This window comes from Leptonychotes weddellii, chromosome X (assembly GCF_054177405.1).
Source record: "Leptonychotes weddellii isolate Sample4059 chromosome X, ASM5417740v2, whole genome shotgun sequence".
In the NCBI taxonomy this organism is placed as follows: domain Eukaryota; kingdom Metazoa; phylum Chordata; class Mammalia; order Carnivora; family Phocidae; genus Leptonychotes; species Leptonychotes weddellii.
Genome location: NC_138385.1, coordinates 77,918,538 through 77,937,039, shown reverse-complemented (window position 1 = coordinate 77,937,039; position 18,502 = coordinate 77,918,538). Strand labels below are relative to the sequence as shown.

At 41.4% G+C, this 18,502-nt stretch overlaps 1 protein-coding gene and 1 pseudogene across 1 annotated transcript in view; one reads left to right on the top strand and one right to left on the bottom strand.

Annotated features, from left to right (window-relative positions):
* The window catches only part of CYBB (cytochrome b-245 beta chain), a 103,386-nt gene extending 96,511 nt beyond the window's left edge, over positions 1 to 6,875 (top strand). The window contains exons 12-14 of the mRNA XM_081809005.1: positions 566 to 712; positions 3,150 to 3,274; positions 4,584 to 6,875. Of these exons, the coding sequence (XP_081665131.1) occupies positions 566 to 712; positions 3,150 to 3,274; positions 4,584 to 4,710 (399 nt within the window). The 3' untranslated portion in view covers positions 4,711 to 6,875. The remainder of the gene's footprint in view (positions 1 to 565; positions 713 to 3,149; positions 3,275 to 4,583) is intronic.
* Positions 6,876 to 10,450: 3,575 nt separating this feature from the next.
* On the bottom strand, positions 10,451 to 12,086 carry LOC102748368 (G2/mitotic-specific cyclin-B1-like; annotated as a pseudogene).
* Between the last annotated feature and the right edge of the window lie 6,416 nt (positions 12,087 to 18,502).

The window sequence follows — 18,502 nt, the reverse complement described above, 5'->3', positions numbered from 1 at the left end:
GTAAATTTGGTTTCATTGCCCGATAAAGGACATCTTGCATAAAACGTGAGTCATTCGAATAACTTTAGAGATAACCTCGAATAGAGACATTGAACATATGTTGACTTTTTATTCTCCCCTTTCTCTCTTTACTATATGGAGGAGGTATGGGGAGAGCGGCTTTTTTCCTGGCAACTCAGGAATGTCCAACATAGTAGGCAGCGAAGTAGTCCTGTGGTCGCCCCCTTAGCCTGGATCCCACTGGTCTTTCTGAGAGGAGGTACAAAGGAAGCCAGGGACCTGAGGTGGGCAAGAGCAGACCTGGAGGGAAAGTGGTATGCTAATGTTGTTTTCCTCAGCCATGCATTTCTGAGACCAAGCTCTTTATTTACTGCCCCACAGGGTGAAGGCCTGTGCAGGTTCATGTGAGCTGGTTTGTGAAATGTCCAGAGCTTTCTGAAAACCTGTTTCTAGGCGTTCTGAGCAGGAGGCAAAAGTTGGTGGGAGGGGAGGGTAGAAATCCATATGTCAATTCCCATGAGGCCCGTTTACATAGAATCTGTCTCCTGATCTGTTGTTCTTGCAGATATACTTCTACTGGCTGTGCCGGGACACACACGCCTTTGAGTGGTTTGCGGACTTGCTGCAGCTTCTAGAGACCCAGATGCAGGAGAGGAACAACGCTGGCTTCCTCAGCTATAACATCTATCTCACGGGCTGGGATGAGTCTCAGGTGAGGGCGAGATCCCAGCTCCCGGGTCCTCCCCACAGTGCCCGGGGCTGACTGACTACCCTTTGGTTATCGGAGTGTTTTGTGTACTGTTTTTACCAAGAACAGTTGATGGAATTGGGTGATCCGGCCCGTTCACTCTCACTCAGTGTCCCCACATGTTCAGATTCCTGAGACTAGATTCAAAGCTCGTATCTGTGGAACCTAAGGAGCCCACAAGGGAATAAGAGCCATGCCTTTGGCCTTATTAGAGTCATGCTCCTACCAGGGGTCTCGAACCAGCTGGACAAGACGATCCACAGGGTAATGGGAAGAAAATATTAGCTGCCTTTCTCCCTCTCTTTATGCCTCTCTCTCTATCTCTACCTCTATCTTTGTATCTCTACACACACACATTCCTTTAATTTTATGTTTATGTGTATTTTACAATATACACAATACATTTAGTAAGTAGTAATAATAACTGCTCATAGTTATTAAGCATATACCATGTGCTAGGTATTTTTATTAGTGTTTACATAGATTGTCTAATTCAATCCTTTACAACAGCCCTATGAAGCAGCTACTATTATTATCCACACTTTACTGATAAGAAAGCCAAAGCCCAGAACAGGTTGGGTCATTTGTCCAAGGGCACCCAACTAGTAAGAGGCAGGGGTAGAATGTTCCAGAGCCTGCACTCTTAGCAACTCCCACTAGTTCATGATTATCATTTATAAATAAATCAAAATGTATTTAATGAAAATGATATATGTGTGCATATGTGTATATGTATATATGTACATAACATATACATATGTATGTATATGTGTGTGTAATATAACATAATGCATAATACATAACACATTATATGCACACACACACACAACCCTCCCTCCAGGGACATTTAACAATGAAAACATTCTACAATTTATAAGACAGCAACCCCCCCCCAACAAAGAATTATCTGGCCTCAAACGTCAAAAGTGCTCAGACTGAGAAACTCTGAAACAAGTTAATGATTCCTAGGAGGTAAAACCTTTCCTTTTTTTTTTTTTTTTAAAGATTTTATTTATTTGAGAGAGAGCACAAGCCAAGGGGAGAGGCAGAGGGAGAAGCAGACTCCCTGCCAAGCAGGGAGCCCGATGGGGGGCTCAATCCCAGGACCCTGGGATCATGACCTGAGCCAAAGGCAGACGCTTAACCAACTGAGACACCCAGGCGCCCCTAAAATCTTTCTAAATAAGCAAACATCAGTGATTTGGCCTGGAAGCAGCAGAAGCAGCATGAGCTCCCCCTGCGTGAGGAGCTAAGGCAAAAGCCTCTGCCTGCCCCTGGCTGGTGTCTCAGCTGTCCACAGCCACTCATTGTCTCCTCCACCCCGGGCATCTTTCACACACACCTTGGATTGTGAAAACTCACTCTTCTTTTGGGTTTTGGTGTACTGTTTATCATAGGTCCTCCAAGTCTTAGAAGAGTCTTATTGCATGTAGATACAGGAACCTATGACCATGAACATTGCTGCTCCAGAAAAAGGGATTTTAAGAGCCATTTCTGCAATTTAAAAACAAAACAACAACAAATATTGATAAAAAATGAAACCCAGGGGGAAAAAAATCTATAAAATATAAATTACTTTGCAGTTTTATTATTTAAAAAGCCAGACACAGTTTTTTAAATGAGAAATTTATTTGCATTGAAAAATAACTGTTTGCTTTACAAAACTGGTCCCTACAGGATTATTAAACCACAGTGGTCACCCTTCTTAACCTCCTCCATCCCCATCATCCATCCCCTGGCCGGTGAATTTAAAATCTGATTCAAGTTTTAAATAAATTTAATTCACCACTTTTATGAAAAATATCTGTTGTTTGAACCGAGGCCCCCTAGAACGGTAGCAGAAAACAACCAGTGACTATGTATATACACACACACACACAGAGACTAGCTTTAGGCTTGATTTGTTGTCTCATTATGTTGCCACTATATGAGTGCACTTTAATCTGTGGTTGTTTTAGTTCTTAGCGATTCTCCTAAAGGAGTGAGAGTCTAATAGGGTGAAGAGAGAAAGTCACATGTAGAACGGAGAGAAAAACAGTGAGACAGAATTTAAATCCTACCCACACCTTCAACACCCGACGCCAAGTGTTGCCAACCTGCAATCTTCCCATATCCTCCCATCCCACTTCCCTCCCTTGCTCTCAGATATTTGTGCCTCTCCTGCGGCATTCATGATACCCTATTCTACAAATAGGATTATTCACGTTCACACTTCAAGGTCTGCCCTTCTAGATTATAAATTGCCCGAGGAGACCCAGTTTGTTCATCTTTGTATACCTTCTAGCCTTCAAATATATATATGGTTAGAATGGGTAGTGAGAGCTTGGCTTGTAAGATACGTAAAAATAGCTGTTTTTCTTACAGAATGTCTCTTTTTGTGAATTCATGTCCTTTCCCACAGGCCAATCACTTTGCTGTGCACCATGATGAGGAGAAAGATGTGATCACAGGCCTGAAACAAAAGACCTTGTATGGACGGCCCAACTGGGATAACGAATTCAAGACAATTGCAAGTCAACACCCAAAGTAAGGAGTCCCCCACCGAGGTGTTCTTGAGGCTCACGGTCTGCCGAAAGCGGCAGCTCCCAAACACAGCTAGATTTGTATATTCCAAAAACTAAAATACCTAGATTACTATATTCACACCCAATAAAAGGTTCTAGATACCTATGAATTTACGAGGGAGGCTTTAGATCACAGCAAAATTACCTGGAGAGTTATTATAAACAAAGATGCTCGGGGTGCCCCCCACTTCTGCCTTTCTGAACCCTGCTCCTCCCAAGTGGGGCCATAACTCAGTTCTTTTCTTTCAGCTCCTAAATCTCACTGGCGTATCTACTTCTTTTAATTCAATATGATTTAGACTTTTATCATTAAGGAGATACCGTCCCCACTTTCAGTTTTAGTTTTTGGGTCTAAAATCGTAAGTTGCCAGACATCCTAAGTTCCTTTCTGCCTTCATTAAAGCTTTACCCATTCTGGAAGTTTGAGGGGATCCTTTCTCTTGCTAGAACACATGATAGACTCAAGAAATCACCACAAATATACCCTTCACGCCTCTGCTTTTTATCCTTTAATGAACATATGAATTACTTGGGGGTCCTTTCACAATGCAAATGCTGATTTAGTAGGTCTTGGGTGGGACCTAAGAATCTACATTCTTTTTTTTTTTTTTTAAGATTTTATTTATTTATTTATTTGAGAGAGAGAGAGTGAGCATGATCAGGGGGAGGAGCAGAGGGAGAAGGAGAAGCAGACTCCCCACTGAGTGGGGCTCAATCCCAGGACCCTGAGATCATGACCTAAGCCGAAGGCAGAAGCTTAACTGACTGAGCCACCCAGGCGCCCTGAGAATCTACATTCTTAAAAAGCTGAGTAGGAGGCTACTGGTCTGGGACCACACCTTGAGGAACTAGGCTTTAAAACAGAGAGGGATCAAGCCCCACCCAGCTGTTGTCAGGGTCAGTGAACCAAAAGCAGATTTGTTCCTGATTTCTAGATGCTGGAAAGGGTTTGGGGATATAGAGCCCTGAAGGGAACTAGTCCACAGACTCACCACTTCACCACCATTTTCTCCATGGCAGAGGTTTCTATAAACTCTCCTTGAGGGCTATTTCCCAGGGAAGTCAACTGCCTTTTGCAGCTGTCCCCACAAACAGGGCTGAACCACTCTCCCACAGGGTAATCTGAACACTGCCTGTAGTGGAAAAGACAAAGGAGCAGGGGAGACTCTGCCCTAGAGCCTAAAATCAAGAGGAAATGCCCTCACGTGCTTTGTAGTCTGTCTCATCCAAAAGCCTGACACTGTTTTATTTTTCCTTTCTTTCCCCCAAAGTACCAGAATAGGAGTTTTCCTCTGCGGACCTGAAGCCTTGGCTGAAACCCTCAGTAAACAGTGCATCTCCAACTCTGAGTCTGGCCCCCGGGGAGTGCATTTCATTTTCAACAAGGAAAACTTCTAACTGGTCTCTTCACGGGAGATCAATGTGGGTTATGCCGCCAAGTACCTAACCCAATAATGCTAGTTGATCATGTAAATTCCCCCCTTACAAAAAGAGAGAAAATGAAACTATAAGGGGAAGGTTTTCCCCGAAAGGAGTGTTAAAGATTGTTTGATAGTGATAATTTGCATTTGTATGGAACTTTATGGTTTTCAGAGCACTTTTACAAACTTGATTTCATGTTTTACTCACAATAATGCCAGAGAAAGGTAGGGCAAGGGTTCCTGGACTCAGTGTTTAGGATTTAAAAAAAAATAGGGACTCAAAATGGTGAGGTAACTTCCCGAAGATTATGAAGCGTGGACCAGATCTAGTCCATGCGGCCCCAGGTTTGGTGGTCTTTCTGTGATACCAGGCCACCTGGAAGTAGGTTCATATACTCCCCCCAAAAAGCAACAATCCAGGGAGTGGCCATTCATTTTCCATCTTGTGTTATCTTTGTTATCATTGTTGTCATAGTGAATGAACTCTTCCAAATATTTAGTAGATAATATATGCCGAGAAGGATTGAACACTTAAGAGGGACAGGATGGCCATCAGAGCAGTCTCCAGCTTAGCTTTGCTAATTAATGTATCACTCAGCATTTACAATGATGCTTGGCAGAGTGGATACTCGGTGAAAGTTTGTTGAATGAATGAATGAAAAGACATTTAGAACCATACAAGGCCCGGATAGAAATAATTTAAAGCCTTAAACTAAGAATTAGGCCAAGTATGTATCTGATATGCCCAGCTGCTTTAAATAGCATCTACCCCTTGTTTTATTTAAATACACACACAAAAATGGCTCTTATTTGTGTGACTACTGGTTTCTTGTTACATCATCATCATCATCATCATCAAATTTATGTCCTAGAAACCAAAATCCCCAGCTTACTGTGTAGGTATTGGATTCACACCCAGTAGAATGTTCTAGATATCCATGAGTTCAAGAGTCTCTAAATCACTGTTAGTGTGGCCAGAAACAGGGTTTTTTGTTTGTTTTTTGTTTCTTAGAACCACTCTTATTTCTGGAAACTAAAAATATCTTTATTTGCCCTACCCTGTGGAACCACAGATATTTAGAACTACTTAACTTTGGTAATGAGGAAGAAATGAGAAGAAAGCTGGGGGAAGGGCACAAGACTGGGTTAGGAGAAAAGGGGAGGGCAGGGGGAAAGAGAACAGGAGGCGAACGAGAGAAAGCAAAAAAGGCACAAGGGAAGGGGAGAGGTGGGGGTCTCACACTGGTCACTTTCCACCCCAGATTCCTTAGTCTTGTATGTATTGAAGGAGACTTACACATGCTCATTTTACGTTGATTACATGTGGTATTGAATCTGAGATTCTGGCTGCAAATTTTGATGCTGGGTGGGCATATTCAAAGGACCGGGATGCAGTAGTAAGAATTCGGTTGTTCTCTCAGGACATGCAGGTCACTGCGGGTTCCTCCTGACAAGTCAGGCTTGCCGTGGGCATGTTGCCTCCCCAAAACGTCCCAGCAAGGCTTTTACTCGGAGAGACTTAGGTCCGGCCTGTTCACACTGCACCCCAGGTATCAGTTCATTCATTCACCAAATTTTTATTGTGCTATTACTCTGACTCAGGCTCTGGTGCTCACAGTCTCAATTCTTTCCACCAGAGCGTGAGCGAGAGGGGGAACCACAGTTCTAGGCGGCTGAGAACCTTGGCCTTCTCTAACCTCTGTGGCATAAGTAAAACTGACTCATCTGTTGCTCTGAAAGTGTGTGTCCAGGGTTTTGTTTTTTTTTTTTTACCTTGATGCCAACATAGTTACCATAGCAGAGAGCCCTGCCCTGCCCTGTATTACCCTGGTTATGAGATGAAAAATGAGTGTAAGAGTGCTCCTCATTACTCCATTCTTCTCCCAAGCCGCCGGCTTTCAGCTGCCCGCAGAGTTCTTCTGGCTTCCAGGACTTAGCACTTAGTAACAGGTACTGAGAGCATGATAAAGCATTGCTTTTAATCTCAAGGCTCAGAAGGCTTTTCTTAGTTCCCCTGCTTTTGCAATATTGCATTTATGAAATCTGCATACTTGTAGCTGTTGTATTTGAATAGTTTGGGGGGGGCCTGGGGGACAATTCCTAGGAAGAACTAATAAAGCTGTGCTCGGCTATTAAAACAAATGAGCTCTCTTGGTGTCTGTGTTATTGATCTTCTTCGTATTAAAGGGTGGATTCACATAGCAGAGATGTGCTCTGCCCCAGTGGGGCTGAGATTGTCTGTGTTTTTGCATGTGATGAGCCGAACGTGTCATGATTTATGGGTTGGGAAGGGAAAACTGAGTACTGAGTCCACTGCTCATGGCCTGGTGATCCTCATGGCACTGGTAGGAGACAAGAGTGTCACCTCACGTTGGGGACAGAATCTCAGAGGCAAAGAAGCCCTAGTATGAGACCGTTTTTGGTTTTTTTTCCCCACTTCCACTCGTTTTGTAGGCTCTAACTTTGCAGTTAGGTGTCATCAAATCATATTGTGAATATATACATATGCTCACGGTTCAGTCTTGGCCGTTGTTCTGAATGGGTCCATCAGTTCGGATCTGCACGGTCTAGGAAATGGGTAGACGTGTGGGCATGTGTTCTTCTCGGGGGGTCGGCCACAGGGGGAGAGGACAGCACCTGAAACAAATGTCAGTAAGAGAAATAGCTAACATTTAGCAAAACACGTTCGGCTAAGCCAAACATTCTACATACACTTCGGCTAATCCCTTAGGACACTGCAAGGTAGCCATTTTATCCCAATTTTGTTGATAAAAATTGAGGCTGAGGGACAGAGGACAAACGATCGGCACAAGCCATCTCACAACTAGTGTGTAACTGTGTCAACATTGATGCACACCTTTCTGGTGAAAAAGTCCATGTTCTTTATACTACACTAGCAGATTAGTCAAGGTATAAGTAACCAAGGATATTTTCAAAGCTGTTGTGCTAGGCACAGATTATGCACTAAGAACAGCTGGGTAACAGTGGCGGTGTAAATCTCTGGTTTATGCCATCTAAATATCTTGGTATCTCTCCCTCTGCCTCTCCCCTTGCTTGTGCTCTCCCTGTCTCTGTCTCTCTCTCTCAAATGAATAAATAACATCTTTTTAAAAAATATCGTGGTATCTTAGTTTAGAAACGCTGGTTAACCCAATTCATGCTCATTTTTACTTTCATTTATTTATATTTATAAATAAATATAAATTTAATATAAATATAATTTATATAATTATATAATTATAAATTATATATATAAATATAATTTATAATTATAAATAAATATAAATTATTTATAATGTTTCTTCGGCTTTATTGAGGTATAATTGACCAATAAAATTGTAAGATATTTAAAGCATTACAACGTGATCATTCACCAAATAATGTTTTTCCAAAGAACAACTTTTACCTATATAACCACAAGGCAATGAACAAATCCAAGAAATTTAACACTGATACAGAACTATTATTTACTCTATCGTCTATGTACAGGTGACTTTGTGTCCTCAGTGCATTGCATTAGGGGGTAGGTACTCTCAGTTTGTCCTGTTATTGGCGGTTTTAAGTTTGATCACCAGATTTCTCTGTTATAAATGTAAAAGCTTCATTTTACTTTTGTAAATAGTAAGTCACATTTGGGGGGATACTCTGGGACGGTACGAATCTCATTTTCTCCAATAGCCTTTTACCCAGTCATTTTGGCATACATTAATGAAATTCCGCCGAATCAATTTCAATGGTGGTTACAAAAGATCTGGATTCCTAAACCTCAATAATCTGTACAATGGACAAAGGGTTGATTTAATACTTTTATATATTGCAAAATGATTACCACTATATCATTAGCTAACATTTCTGTCCTGTCCCTTAATTACCATTGATTTTTGGGGGGTGAGAACATTTAAGATTTAGTCTCTTAGCAACATTCAAGTATATAATACAGGATTAGCCATAATCCCATTCTGTACCTTAGATCCCCAGAACTTGTTCATCTCGTAACTGTAAATTTGTATATACTTTGACCAATATCCCTCAATGTCCCCCACACCCCAGTACCTGGTAACCACTCTGTTTCTCTGGGTTCAACTTTTATAGATTCCACATATATGTGAGATCATACAGTGTTTGTCTTTCTTTGTCTGATTTATTTCACTTAGCATTATGCCCTCAAGTTTCATCCTGGTTGTCGCAAATGACAGAATTTCCTTCTTTCCCATGGCTGAATAATATTCCGTTGTATAATTATAAATCATCTTCTTTATCCATTCACCTGTTGCTGGGCACTTAGATTGTTCCACATCTCGGCTCTTGTGAAATAATGCTGCAGTGAACATGGGAGTGCAGACATCTCTATGAGATCTAATTTCAATTTTTTTGGATACATACCCAGAAGTGGGACTGCCGGATCATAGGGTAGTTCTATTTTTAATTTTTAATTTTTTGAGGAAACTGCATATTGTTTTCCATAGTGGCTGCACCAATTTACATTTCCACCAACACTGCACAAGGGGTCCCTTTTCTCCACATTCTTTCCAACACTTGTTATCTCTTATCTTTTTGATACTAGCCATTCTAACAGGTGTGAGATGACATCGCATTGTGATTTTGGTTTGCATTTCCCTGATGATGAGTGATGTTGAGCACCTTTTCATGTACCTGTTGGCCATTTGTATGTCTTCGTTGGAGAGTTGTCTATTCCTCTGCCCAATTTTTAATTGGATTGCTTGATTATGCTATTGAGTTGTAGAAGTTCTATGTTTTGGATATTAACCCCTTATCCAATGTATGATTTGCAAACATTTTACCCCGTTCAGTAGGTTGCCTTCTCATTTTGTTTGTTGTTTCCTTCACTGTGTAGAAGCTTTTTGGTTTGATGTAGTCCTACTTACTAATTTTTGCTTTTGTTGTTTGTGGTTTTGGTGTCATTTCCAGGAAATCACTGCCAAGACCAATGTCAAGGAATTTTCTTCTTAGGTTTTCCTGTGGGAGTTTTCTGGTTTCAGGTCTTATGTTTAAGTCTTTAATCCATTTCAAGTTCATCTTTGTGAGTAGTGTAATATAGAAGAATTTCATTCTTCTTATGTGGTTATCCAGTTTTTCTAGCACCACTTATTGAAGAGACTATCCTTTCCCCCCATTGAGTATTCTTGGCTCCCTTGGTAAATATTAGTTGACCCCATATGTGGGGATTTATCTCTAGGCTCTCAATTCTGTTTCATTGGTCCATGTGTCTGTTTTTATGCCAGCACCATACTGTTTTGATTACTAAAACTTTGTAGCATAGTTTGCCTCTGGCTTTGTTGTTTCTTAGGATTGCTTTGGCGATTCCGGATCTTTTGCAGCTCCATACAAATTTTAGAATTGTTTATTCTATTTCTATGAAAAATGTCCTTGGCATTTTGATAAGGATTGCATTGAATATATAGATGGCTTTGGGTAATATGGACATTTTTTAACAATACTAATTCTCTTGATACAGAACATGAGATACCCTTCCATTTGTTTTTATCTTTTTCAATTTCTTTCATCCAATTCTTATAGTTGTCAGTGTACAGATATTTCACCACCTTGGTTAAATTTCTTCCTAAGTATTTTATTATTTTTGATGCTATCATGAATGGGATTGTTTTATTTCTTTTTTAGATTTGTTTTTGTTTTTGAACACAACACAAATTTCATTAAAAGTAAGTAAAGGTAACATATAATATGTACAGATGGCACATGGTGCCAATTTTATTTGCAGTTACTATAGCACTCCAACTCATGTTTACAAGTTACACCTTTGCCACAGCCTTGGCTAAATCTTGAACTAGTGCAGAATTTAGCTGTGCCAGAGTGCTGATCTTAGCATGCTTAGATGTGGCATGCTTGTTCTTGATAGTCATGGGCTTTGTAAGCCCACGATTCACCATGACTATATTCTTAGCCAGGCGTTGCCTAACATTTAGAAGGGATTCTTCAGTGTATGACAGATAATGCTGTAGAGTTGGTGTTCATTCATCGTTATCGAGAATTTTCAGTGCTAGGCTAAAAGCTCCTGCTGCAATCTGAGAAGGAGGAAAGTGCACCATATCGTAGTCCAACATAGTTCGTTCCATCAGGTATTTGGCCAAAGTATGTTGCTCAACATCAACCTCTCCAATCTTAGATGCTCTCCAAAGGAAATGCAAGGGTAGAGGGCGGCCCAAACCAAACTTTAAGGATCTTAGAATCTTCATTTCTATCTGTCTGATTTGGTGCTCAGTGTAAGTGTTGTCAGTCACGAAGGCAAAGTCACCAATTTCTGGAAGGTACATTTCTTCATATTTGCTTGCAATAAACATGGCAGTGACCACAACCAGCTGAAGCATCTTCTTGGGCACACAATTATTCTGCATGAACCAATCAATAATGGAAACTGTCATGTACATGGTCTCCTGCAGTAACCTGAATTTCATTTGAACCTGTGCTAGCCAGTCCATAAGGATGGCTTTCATGTTTCCGGTGACTTCATGACCCAATAGGTATTTTGGTCTGACTGCTTGCTCTTCCTCAAGTTGTCTCAGACCAGCATAAGTATCTTTCACATAATTCACTACAAAGGTTTGGATCAGCTCCATCTTCTGCATCCACATCATTCACTGCAAGAATTACATCAGAGAATGCCTGATACAGATATTATTCTGCAGGGGTACATCCAGATGTTTCCACTGGGCTTGGAGAGGGAGTATCAGTCGAAATCGTCTCAGGTGTAAGTTTTTCTTCTTTAACGGGCTCAAGGTTCTGGCTCTGGTTCAGGCACAGGCTCGGGCGCCTTTTCCAGAGGTTTAGGTATTTTTTTTAGCAATAACTTTTCCAGGAACCAAAGCTTTTGCTTCCTTTTTTTCAGAGGCAGTTTGGCCTGTGGTTGTTCACTGACTTTGTTACCAGTGTTTCCGAGAGCTGTTCTTGGCCTCAGCCCGGGCTTGAAGGTCACAGTCATGGCCAGAGGCACGTGCTCTGTGCCTGCCATACTGATCTTCGCCTTATTTTCAACATTAACTTTTGTGTTCCTGGTGACCCGGAGTGCAATGGCTTCCTTTTCACCAGGCAGCAGCTCAGTGGGGAGAAGCAGAGCGCGGGAGCCACCAATGAGCTGGGGGCCTGAACCTACTGCAGACCAGCAGCCATTCCTCCACAGCATGCCAGGCTCTTTTTTAGATGTTTTGTTGTTAGTGTATAGAAACACAACTGTTTCCTGGATGTTGATTTTTGTATCCTGCAACTTTACTGAATCCATTGATTAGTTCCAGCAGTGTTTTGGTGGAGTCTTGACAATTCTCTGTATGCAAGATCACACCATCTACAAACAAAGTCTACTTTACTTTTCCCTTTACTATTTGGATGTTTTTATTTACTTTTCTTGCCTGATTGCTCTGGCTAGGACTTCCAGTACTATGTTGAATAGAAGTGAAGAGAATAAGCATCCTTGTCCTGTTCCTAATGTTAGAGAAGAAGCTTTCAACGTTTCACCACTGAGTATGAGGTTAGCTGTGGGCTTGTCATGTATGGCCTTACTGTGTTGAAGTATCTTCATTCTATACCCAATTTGTGAGAATTTTTATCATGAAAGGATTTTGTATTTTATCAAATGCTTTTTCTACATCTATTGAGAGGGTCATATGATTTTTTTTTAAGATTTTATTTATTTATTTATTTATTAAGATTTTATTTATTTATTTGAGAGAGAGAGAGAGCACGAGCAGAGAGAGGAGCATAGGCAGACTCCCCGCTGAGCAGGGAGCCCGATGCGGGGCTCGATCCCAGGACCCTGAGATCATGACCCAAGCTGAAGGCAGACACTTAACTGACTGAGCCACCCAGGCGCCCTGGTCATATGATTTGTATTTTTCTATTAATGTGGTATATTACATTTATTGATTTGTGTATATTGAATAATCTTTGAATCTCAGGGACAAATCCCACTTGATCAGGGTGTATGATCCTTTTAATGTGCTGTTGAATTTCGTTTGTTAGTATTTTGTTGAGAATTTTTTCATCTGTGTTCATTAGGGTTATTAGCCTATATTTTATTTTTCTTGTGATGTTCTTATCTGGTCTTGGTATCAGGGTAATGCTGGCTTTGTAAAATGAGTTTGGGAGTGTTCCCTCCTTCCCAGTTTTTTGGAAGAGTTTGGGAAGGATTGGGGTTAATTCTTCTTTTTTTAAAAAAAGATTTATTTATTTATTAGAAAGGGAGAGTGTGCATGCACAAGCAGAGGGAAGGGCAGAGGAAGAGAATCTTCAAGCAGACTCCCCACTGAGCTGGGAGCCCGACACAGGGCTTGATCTCAAGACCCTCATATCGTGGGGCGCCTGGGTGGCTCAGTTGGTTAAGCGACTGCCTTCGGCTCAGGTCATGATCCTGGAGTCCCGGGATCAAGTCCCGCATCGGGCTCCCCGCTCCGCGGGGAGTCTGCTTCTCCCTCTGACTCTCCCCCCTCTCCTCTCATGAGCGCTCTCGCTCTCAAATAAATAAATAAAATCTTAAAAAAAAAAAAAAAACCCTCATATCGAGATCTGAGCCAAAATCAAGAGTCAGACACTCAATGGACTGAGCCACCCAAGTACCCCAGGGTTAATTCTTTAAATGTTTTGTTCTAGAGTTTTCTGTGTTGGGAGGTTTTTGATTACTGATTCAATCTCCTTACTCTTTTTTAGTTTCTTCAGATTTGTATTTCTTCATGATTCAGTCTTGGTAGCTTGTATGTTTCTAGGAATTTATCCATTTCTTCTAGGTTATCCAGCTTGTTGGTGTATAATTATTCATGGTATTCTCTCATGATCCTTTGTATTTCTGTGGTATCAGTTGTAATGTCTCTTTCATTTATGATTTCATTTGAGTTCTATCTCTTTTATTCTGAGTTAGTCTAGCTAAACTTTTGTCAATTTTTTTCATCATTACAAAAAAATACCAGCTCTTAGTTTCATTGATCTTTTGTTATTTCTCTGGTATTTGTTTTATTTATTTTTGCTCTGGTCTCCATTTCCTTCCTTCTACTAACTTTGGGCTTAGTTTGTTTTTCTATTTCTAGTTCCTTGAGAATTAAAATGAGGTTGTTTATTTGAGTTGTTTCTGTAGGCATTTATTGCCATAAACTTCCCTCTTAAAACTGCTTTTGCAGCATCCCATAGGTTTTGACATGTTGGGATTCCATTTTTGTCTCTTTAGGGATATTTCTTGGTTTACCTTTGATTTCTTCTTTGGCCCACTGGTTATTGGTTATTCAGGTGTACTTGCTTAATGTCCACATATTTGTAAATTTCCCAGTTTCCTCCTGCTATTGATTTCTAGTTTTGTACCATTGTGGTCAGAAAAGACACTTGGGATTTCAATCTTCTTAAATTTGCTAAGACTTGTTTTATGACCTATCATTTGATCTATCCTGGAGAATGTTTTGTGTGCATTTGAGAAGAATATTTATTCTGCTGCTTTTGGATGGAGTGTTCTGTATGTGTCTGTTATTTCCATTTGGTCTAAAGTATGGTTCAAATCCAGCATTTCCTTGATTTTCTTTCTGGATGGTCTATCCATTGTTGAGAGTGGGGTATTGAAGTCCCCTACTATTGTTGTATTTTCTATTTCTCCTTTCAGATCTGTTAACATTTGCTTAATAAATTTAAAGACTCCAATGTTGGATGCATATATATTTATGATTGTTATATCTTCTTGACTAATTGATCCCTTTATTATTATATGACCATCTTTGTCTCTTATTACCATTTTTGGCTTAAAGTCTTTTTTCTGATGTAAGTATAGGGACTTCTGTTTTCTTTTGGTTTCCACTTGTGTGGAATCTATTTTGCCATCTCTTTCAGCCTATGTGTGTTCTTAAACCTGAAGAGTTGCTTGTAGGCAGCATACAGTTGGATCTTACTTTTTATCCATCCAGCCACTCTGCCTTTGATTGGAGATTTCAATCCACTAACATTTAGAATAATTATTGAAGGCAAGGATGTACTAATGCCATCTTTGAAATTGTTTTCCGGCCATTTTGTAATTCCATTTTTCTTTGCCTCCTTTCTTACTGCCTTCCTTTTAAATTAATTATTTTCCATTGTGCCATGCTTTGATTCCCTTCTCTTTATCTTTTGTGTATGTATTGCACATTTTTGCTTTGTGAATCCCATGAGGTTTACATAAAACATCATCTATACACATCTATATCAGTCTATTTTATACTGATAAGAATTTAATTTTGATCACATACAAAAACTGTATGCTTTTACTCCCCCTTTTGTTTTTGATGTCATCATTTACATCTTTTTATATTGCGTAATCATTAACAAATTGTTGAAGTTATAGCTATTTTTAATACCTTTTTCCTTTAACCTTTACACTAGAGTTAAGTAGTTAACATATCACTACACTACAGTCTTAGAGGATTCTATATCTGACTCTGGGCTTTCCTTTACCAGTGTGTTGTATATTTTCACATGTTTTCATGTTGCTAATCAGCATCCTTTTGTTTCAGCTTGAAGAATTCTTTTCAGCATTTCTTGTGGGGTAGATTTATTGGTGATGAATTCTGTTGGCTTTGTTTATTAGGGAAAGTCCTTCTTTTGCCTTCAATACTGAAAAGGAGTGTTGTTGGCTAAAGTATTCATGGTCTGCACTTTCTTTCAGCACTTTGAATATATAATCCCATTCTCTCCTGGCCTGTAAGGTCTCTGCTAAGAAATCAGCTAATGGCCTTATGGGGGTTTCCTTGTATGAGATAGCTTTTTTTTTTTTTTTCTCTTGCTGCTTTTAAAATCCTCTTATTGTCTTTTGTTTTAGATGGTTTTGTTATTATGTGTCTTGAAGAAAATTGTTTTGGATTAAAATTTTTAGGTGACCTATTAGCTTCATGAACTTGGATGTTCAGATCTCTTCCCAGAGTTGAGAAGTTCTCAGCCATTATTTCTTTCTTTTTTTTTTTTAAATTATTTATTTATTTGACAGAGAGAGAGAGACAGCGAGAGAGCACACAAGAGCAGGGGGAGGGGCAGAGGGAGAGGGAGAAGCAGACTCCCCACTGAGCAGGGAGCCCGATGCGGGGCTCGATCCCAGGACCCCGGGACGATGACCCGAGCCGAAGGCAGACGCTTAACGACTGAGCCACCCAGGCGCCCCTCAGCCATTATTTCTTTAAATAAGCTTTCTACCCCTTTCCCCATCTCTTCCCCTTCTGAGCCTCCAATGATGTATATATTATTTCTTTTTATGGTGTCCTATAACTTACCTAGGTTAAGGTAAGTTATTCATTCTTTTTTCATTTCTTCATTATTTTTCACTCTTTTTTTTTCTTTTTTGCTCCTTGACTAGATCATTTCAATTGATTTATCTTCTAGCTCACTGATTCTTCTGCTTGCTCAAGTCTGCTGTTGAAGCTCTCAATTGGATTCTTCGATTCAGTCATTGTATTCTTTAGCTCCAAAATTTCTGTTTGGTTCTTTCTTATTTTTTTTTATCTCTCTGTAGCGCTCTTCATTTTATTCTTGTATTGTTTTCCTGATATTAAATTGTTTATCTGAGTTCTCTTGTAGCGATCTGAGCATCTGTAGAATAATTACTTGGAATTGTTTGTCAGGCAATTCCTGGATCTCCATTTCTTTGGGGCCAGCTGCTGGGGTTTCACTGTATTCCTTTGTGCCGTCCTGTTTCTTCGTGATCCCTGTAGCTTCGCACTGGTGTCTGCACATTTGAAGAAACAGTCACCTCTCTCAGACTTTATGCACTGAGTTCAGTAAGGGAAACCTTTCACCTGTGCGTAGGGGCACATTGGATCATGTTGTAATCCACTGGGTCTAGTGGTGCAAGGTGCCCAGTGTGGGGGTATGTGGCAGCACCAGGTCTGGGGAAGTGTGCTTTCTCTTTGGCTGAGGCCACTGGGACCACAGCATCAATAACTCTGTGGTCCTTGTGGGCACTATGAGGAGTCTGCAGTGGCTGCAAGGGCTGTTGGGGTCCTAGGTAGCACCTCCAGATGTAGTAGTTAAGGATCAGGGTAGGCAGTGGTGGTGTACGGAGCTGGTGGCATGCACACACGTAACTATGGGGCCAGCTGCAGGTGCTTTGCAGTGGCTGGGGCCAGTTGCAGACACACTCGTAGTGATGGGCACTGGGGCAGGTAGCAAGGGCTGGGGGCTAACTAGGGGCCCACTAGCAGCTGCAGAGGACCTGACTGGTCGCTGTGCTCTCCTGTGGCTGCATACTCTCCCCACAGGAGTGCGTGCTGGTGACAGGTTCAGGCTGGGGGTGTACACCTGCAAAGCTGGAGGGGCAAGCTATAGGTGGGCATGGTGGTGCTGGCCGGTGATGGAAGACAGGGCCTGATCGGGGCCACGAGCAGCTGCAAAGGCCCTAGTTGTTGGTGCACCCACCCATGGCTGTATACACTCCCGCTGTGCTTGCTGGCTACAGTAGAGGCCGATGACTGGTGTCAGGCCGGTGGTGGGCAGGTACACAGCTGAAGGGGCTAGCCCTCAGGGCAGGCATAGCAGGGGCGTCAGCTAGGGGGGCCTAGACTGATGTGTTGTGTTTGTGCAGCTGCAGAAGCTAGAGCTGGCTGGGAGCATGGCTCCTGGGCTCTGGTGGGCGTGGGCGGGGACTCTCATGGGTGGCGTCTTACAGTTGCCCAGCCACAGAGACTTCAATGGCTGCAGGTGCTGGTCCCGGGCCCTGGAGGCCGGGAGGGCGGGGGAGGGGCAGGAGAGACTCAAGCAGTTGGCATCAGCAAGTGAATACCTGCGGGGCAAAAGCTCCAGCGACGTGCAGGACGTCCCCGGCAGCTGTGCCGGCCTTTGGCTTCATCGGTGGCAAAATGTGCTGACTTTTTCTGCACAGCAGATCTCTGTGAACAATCATTGCTGTACTGTGTGTTTGCTAATAACAGCCTCTGCTTTTCTTCCTTATTCTTAGCTGGCTCAACTTCGTCTCAGCTTTGCAGGTCTGGGTGGGGTGAGACTAAAGCGGAACCTTCGCGCCATGTCCCAAGAGGCTGGGGAAACTGGCCACTCAAGCCGCGCTTTTCGGGTGAGAGAAACTCTTTCTAGTTGGGAAGTTCCTTCTTGGTGTTGAACAACGCTGGCCTGGGAGATGGGATGATGTAGGCAAAATGAATCCGTTTTCCTTTTCTTTTTGTGTGACTACTCTCAGTGTTTTTTTGTTCCACTGTGTTTCTAAAATGTCCTACGTGGACTCTAGAGCTCTCCCAGAGCTGTTTTTGTTCATGGACAGTGTCTAATTATTAATCTTTGTGGGGAGGGAGATGGGGAAGCTGGGTTCTCCTATGTCACCATTTATTCCATGTAACCTAATTTTTAATTTAAGATCGGACCTATCAAGCATTGAAATTATTTTGCTTGGAGAAAAGAAGGTTCTAGGATGCCTCAATAATATTTATGAAATTTACTTTTTGGTATTTATTTATAATGTATTTCTATCTGGTAGAGAATGGCCGGTTATTGTCCATATTGTGTGGTGTGTGCGTGTGGGTATTATGAAATAAAATTGTATGAGGAAGAAGCTGAGTTATAAAAGGACAGGATTTCACAGCTGTTAAGTGTTGTTGGGTAAAAAACAAATTGCTGATGAAGGCCAGGATGTCGAACCCCTAGAGATTTCTAAAAATTCGACAGAAGATCAACCAGCTGGCCTGAGATTCTTTTAAAACTGTCATCTTTATCATCTTGATGAGGAATGAGGCGGTCTCAGCAACTGGATATTCCAGTTAATGCTAATTATTGCTAACAGATGATCAGTTTTCAAG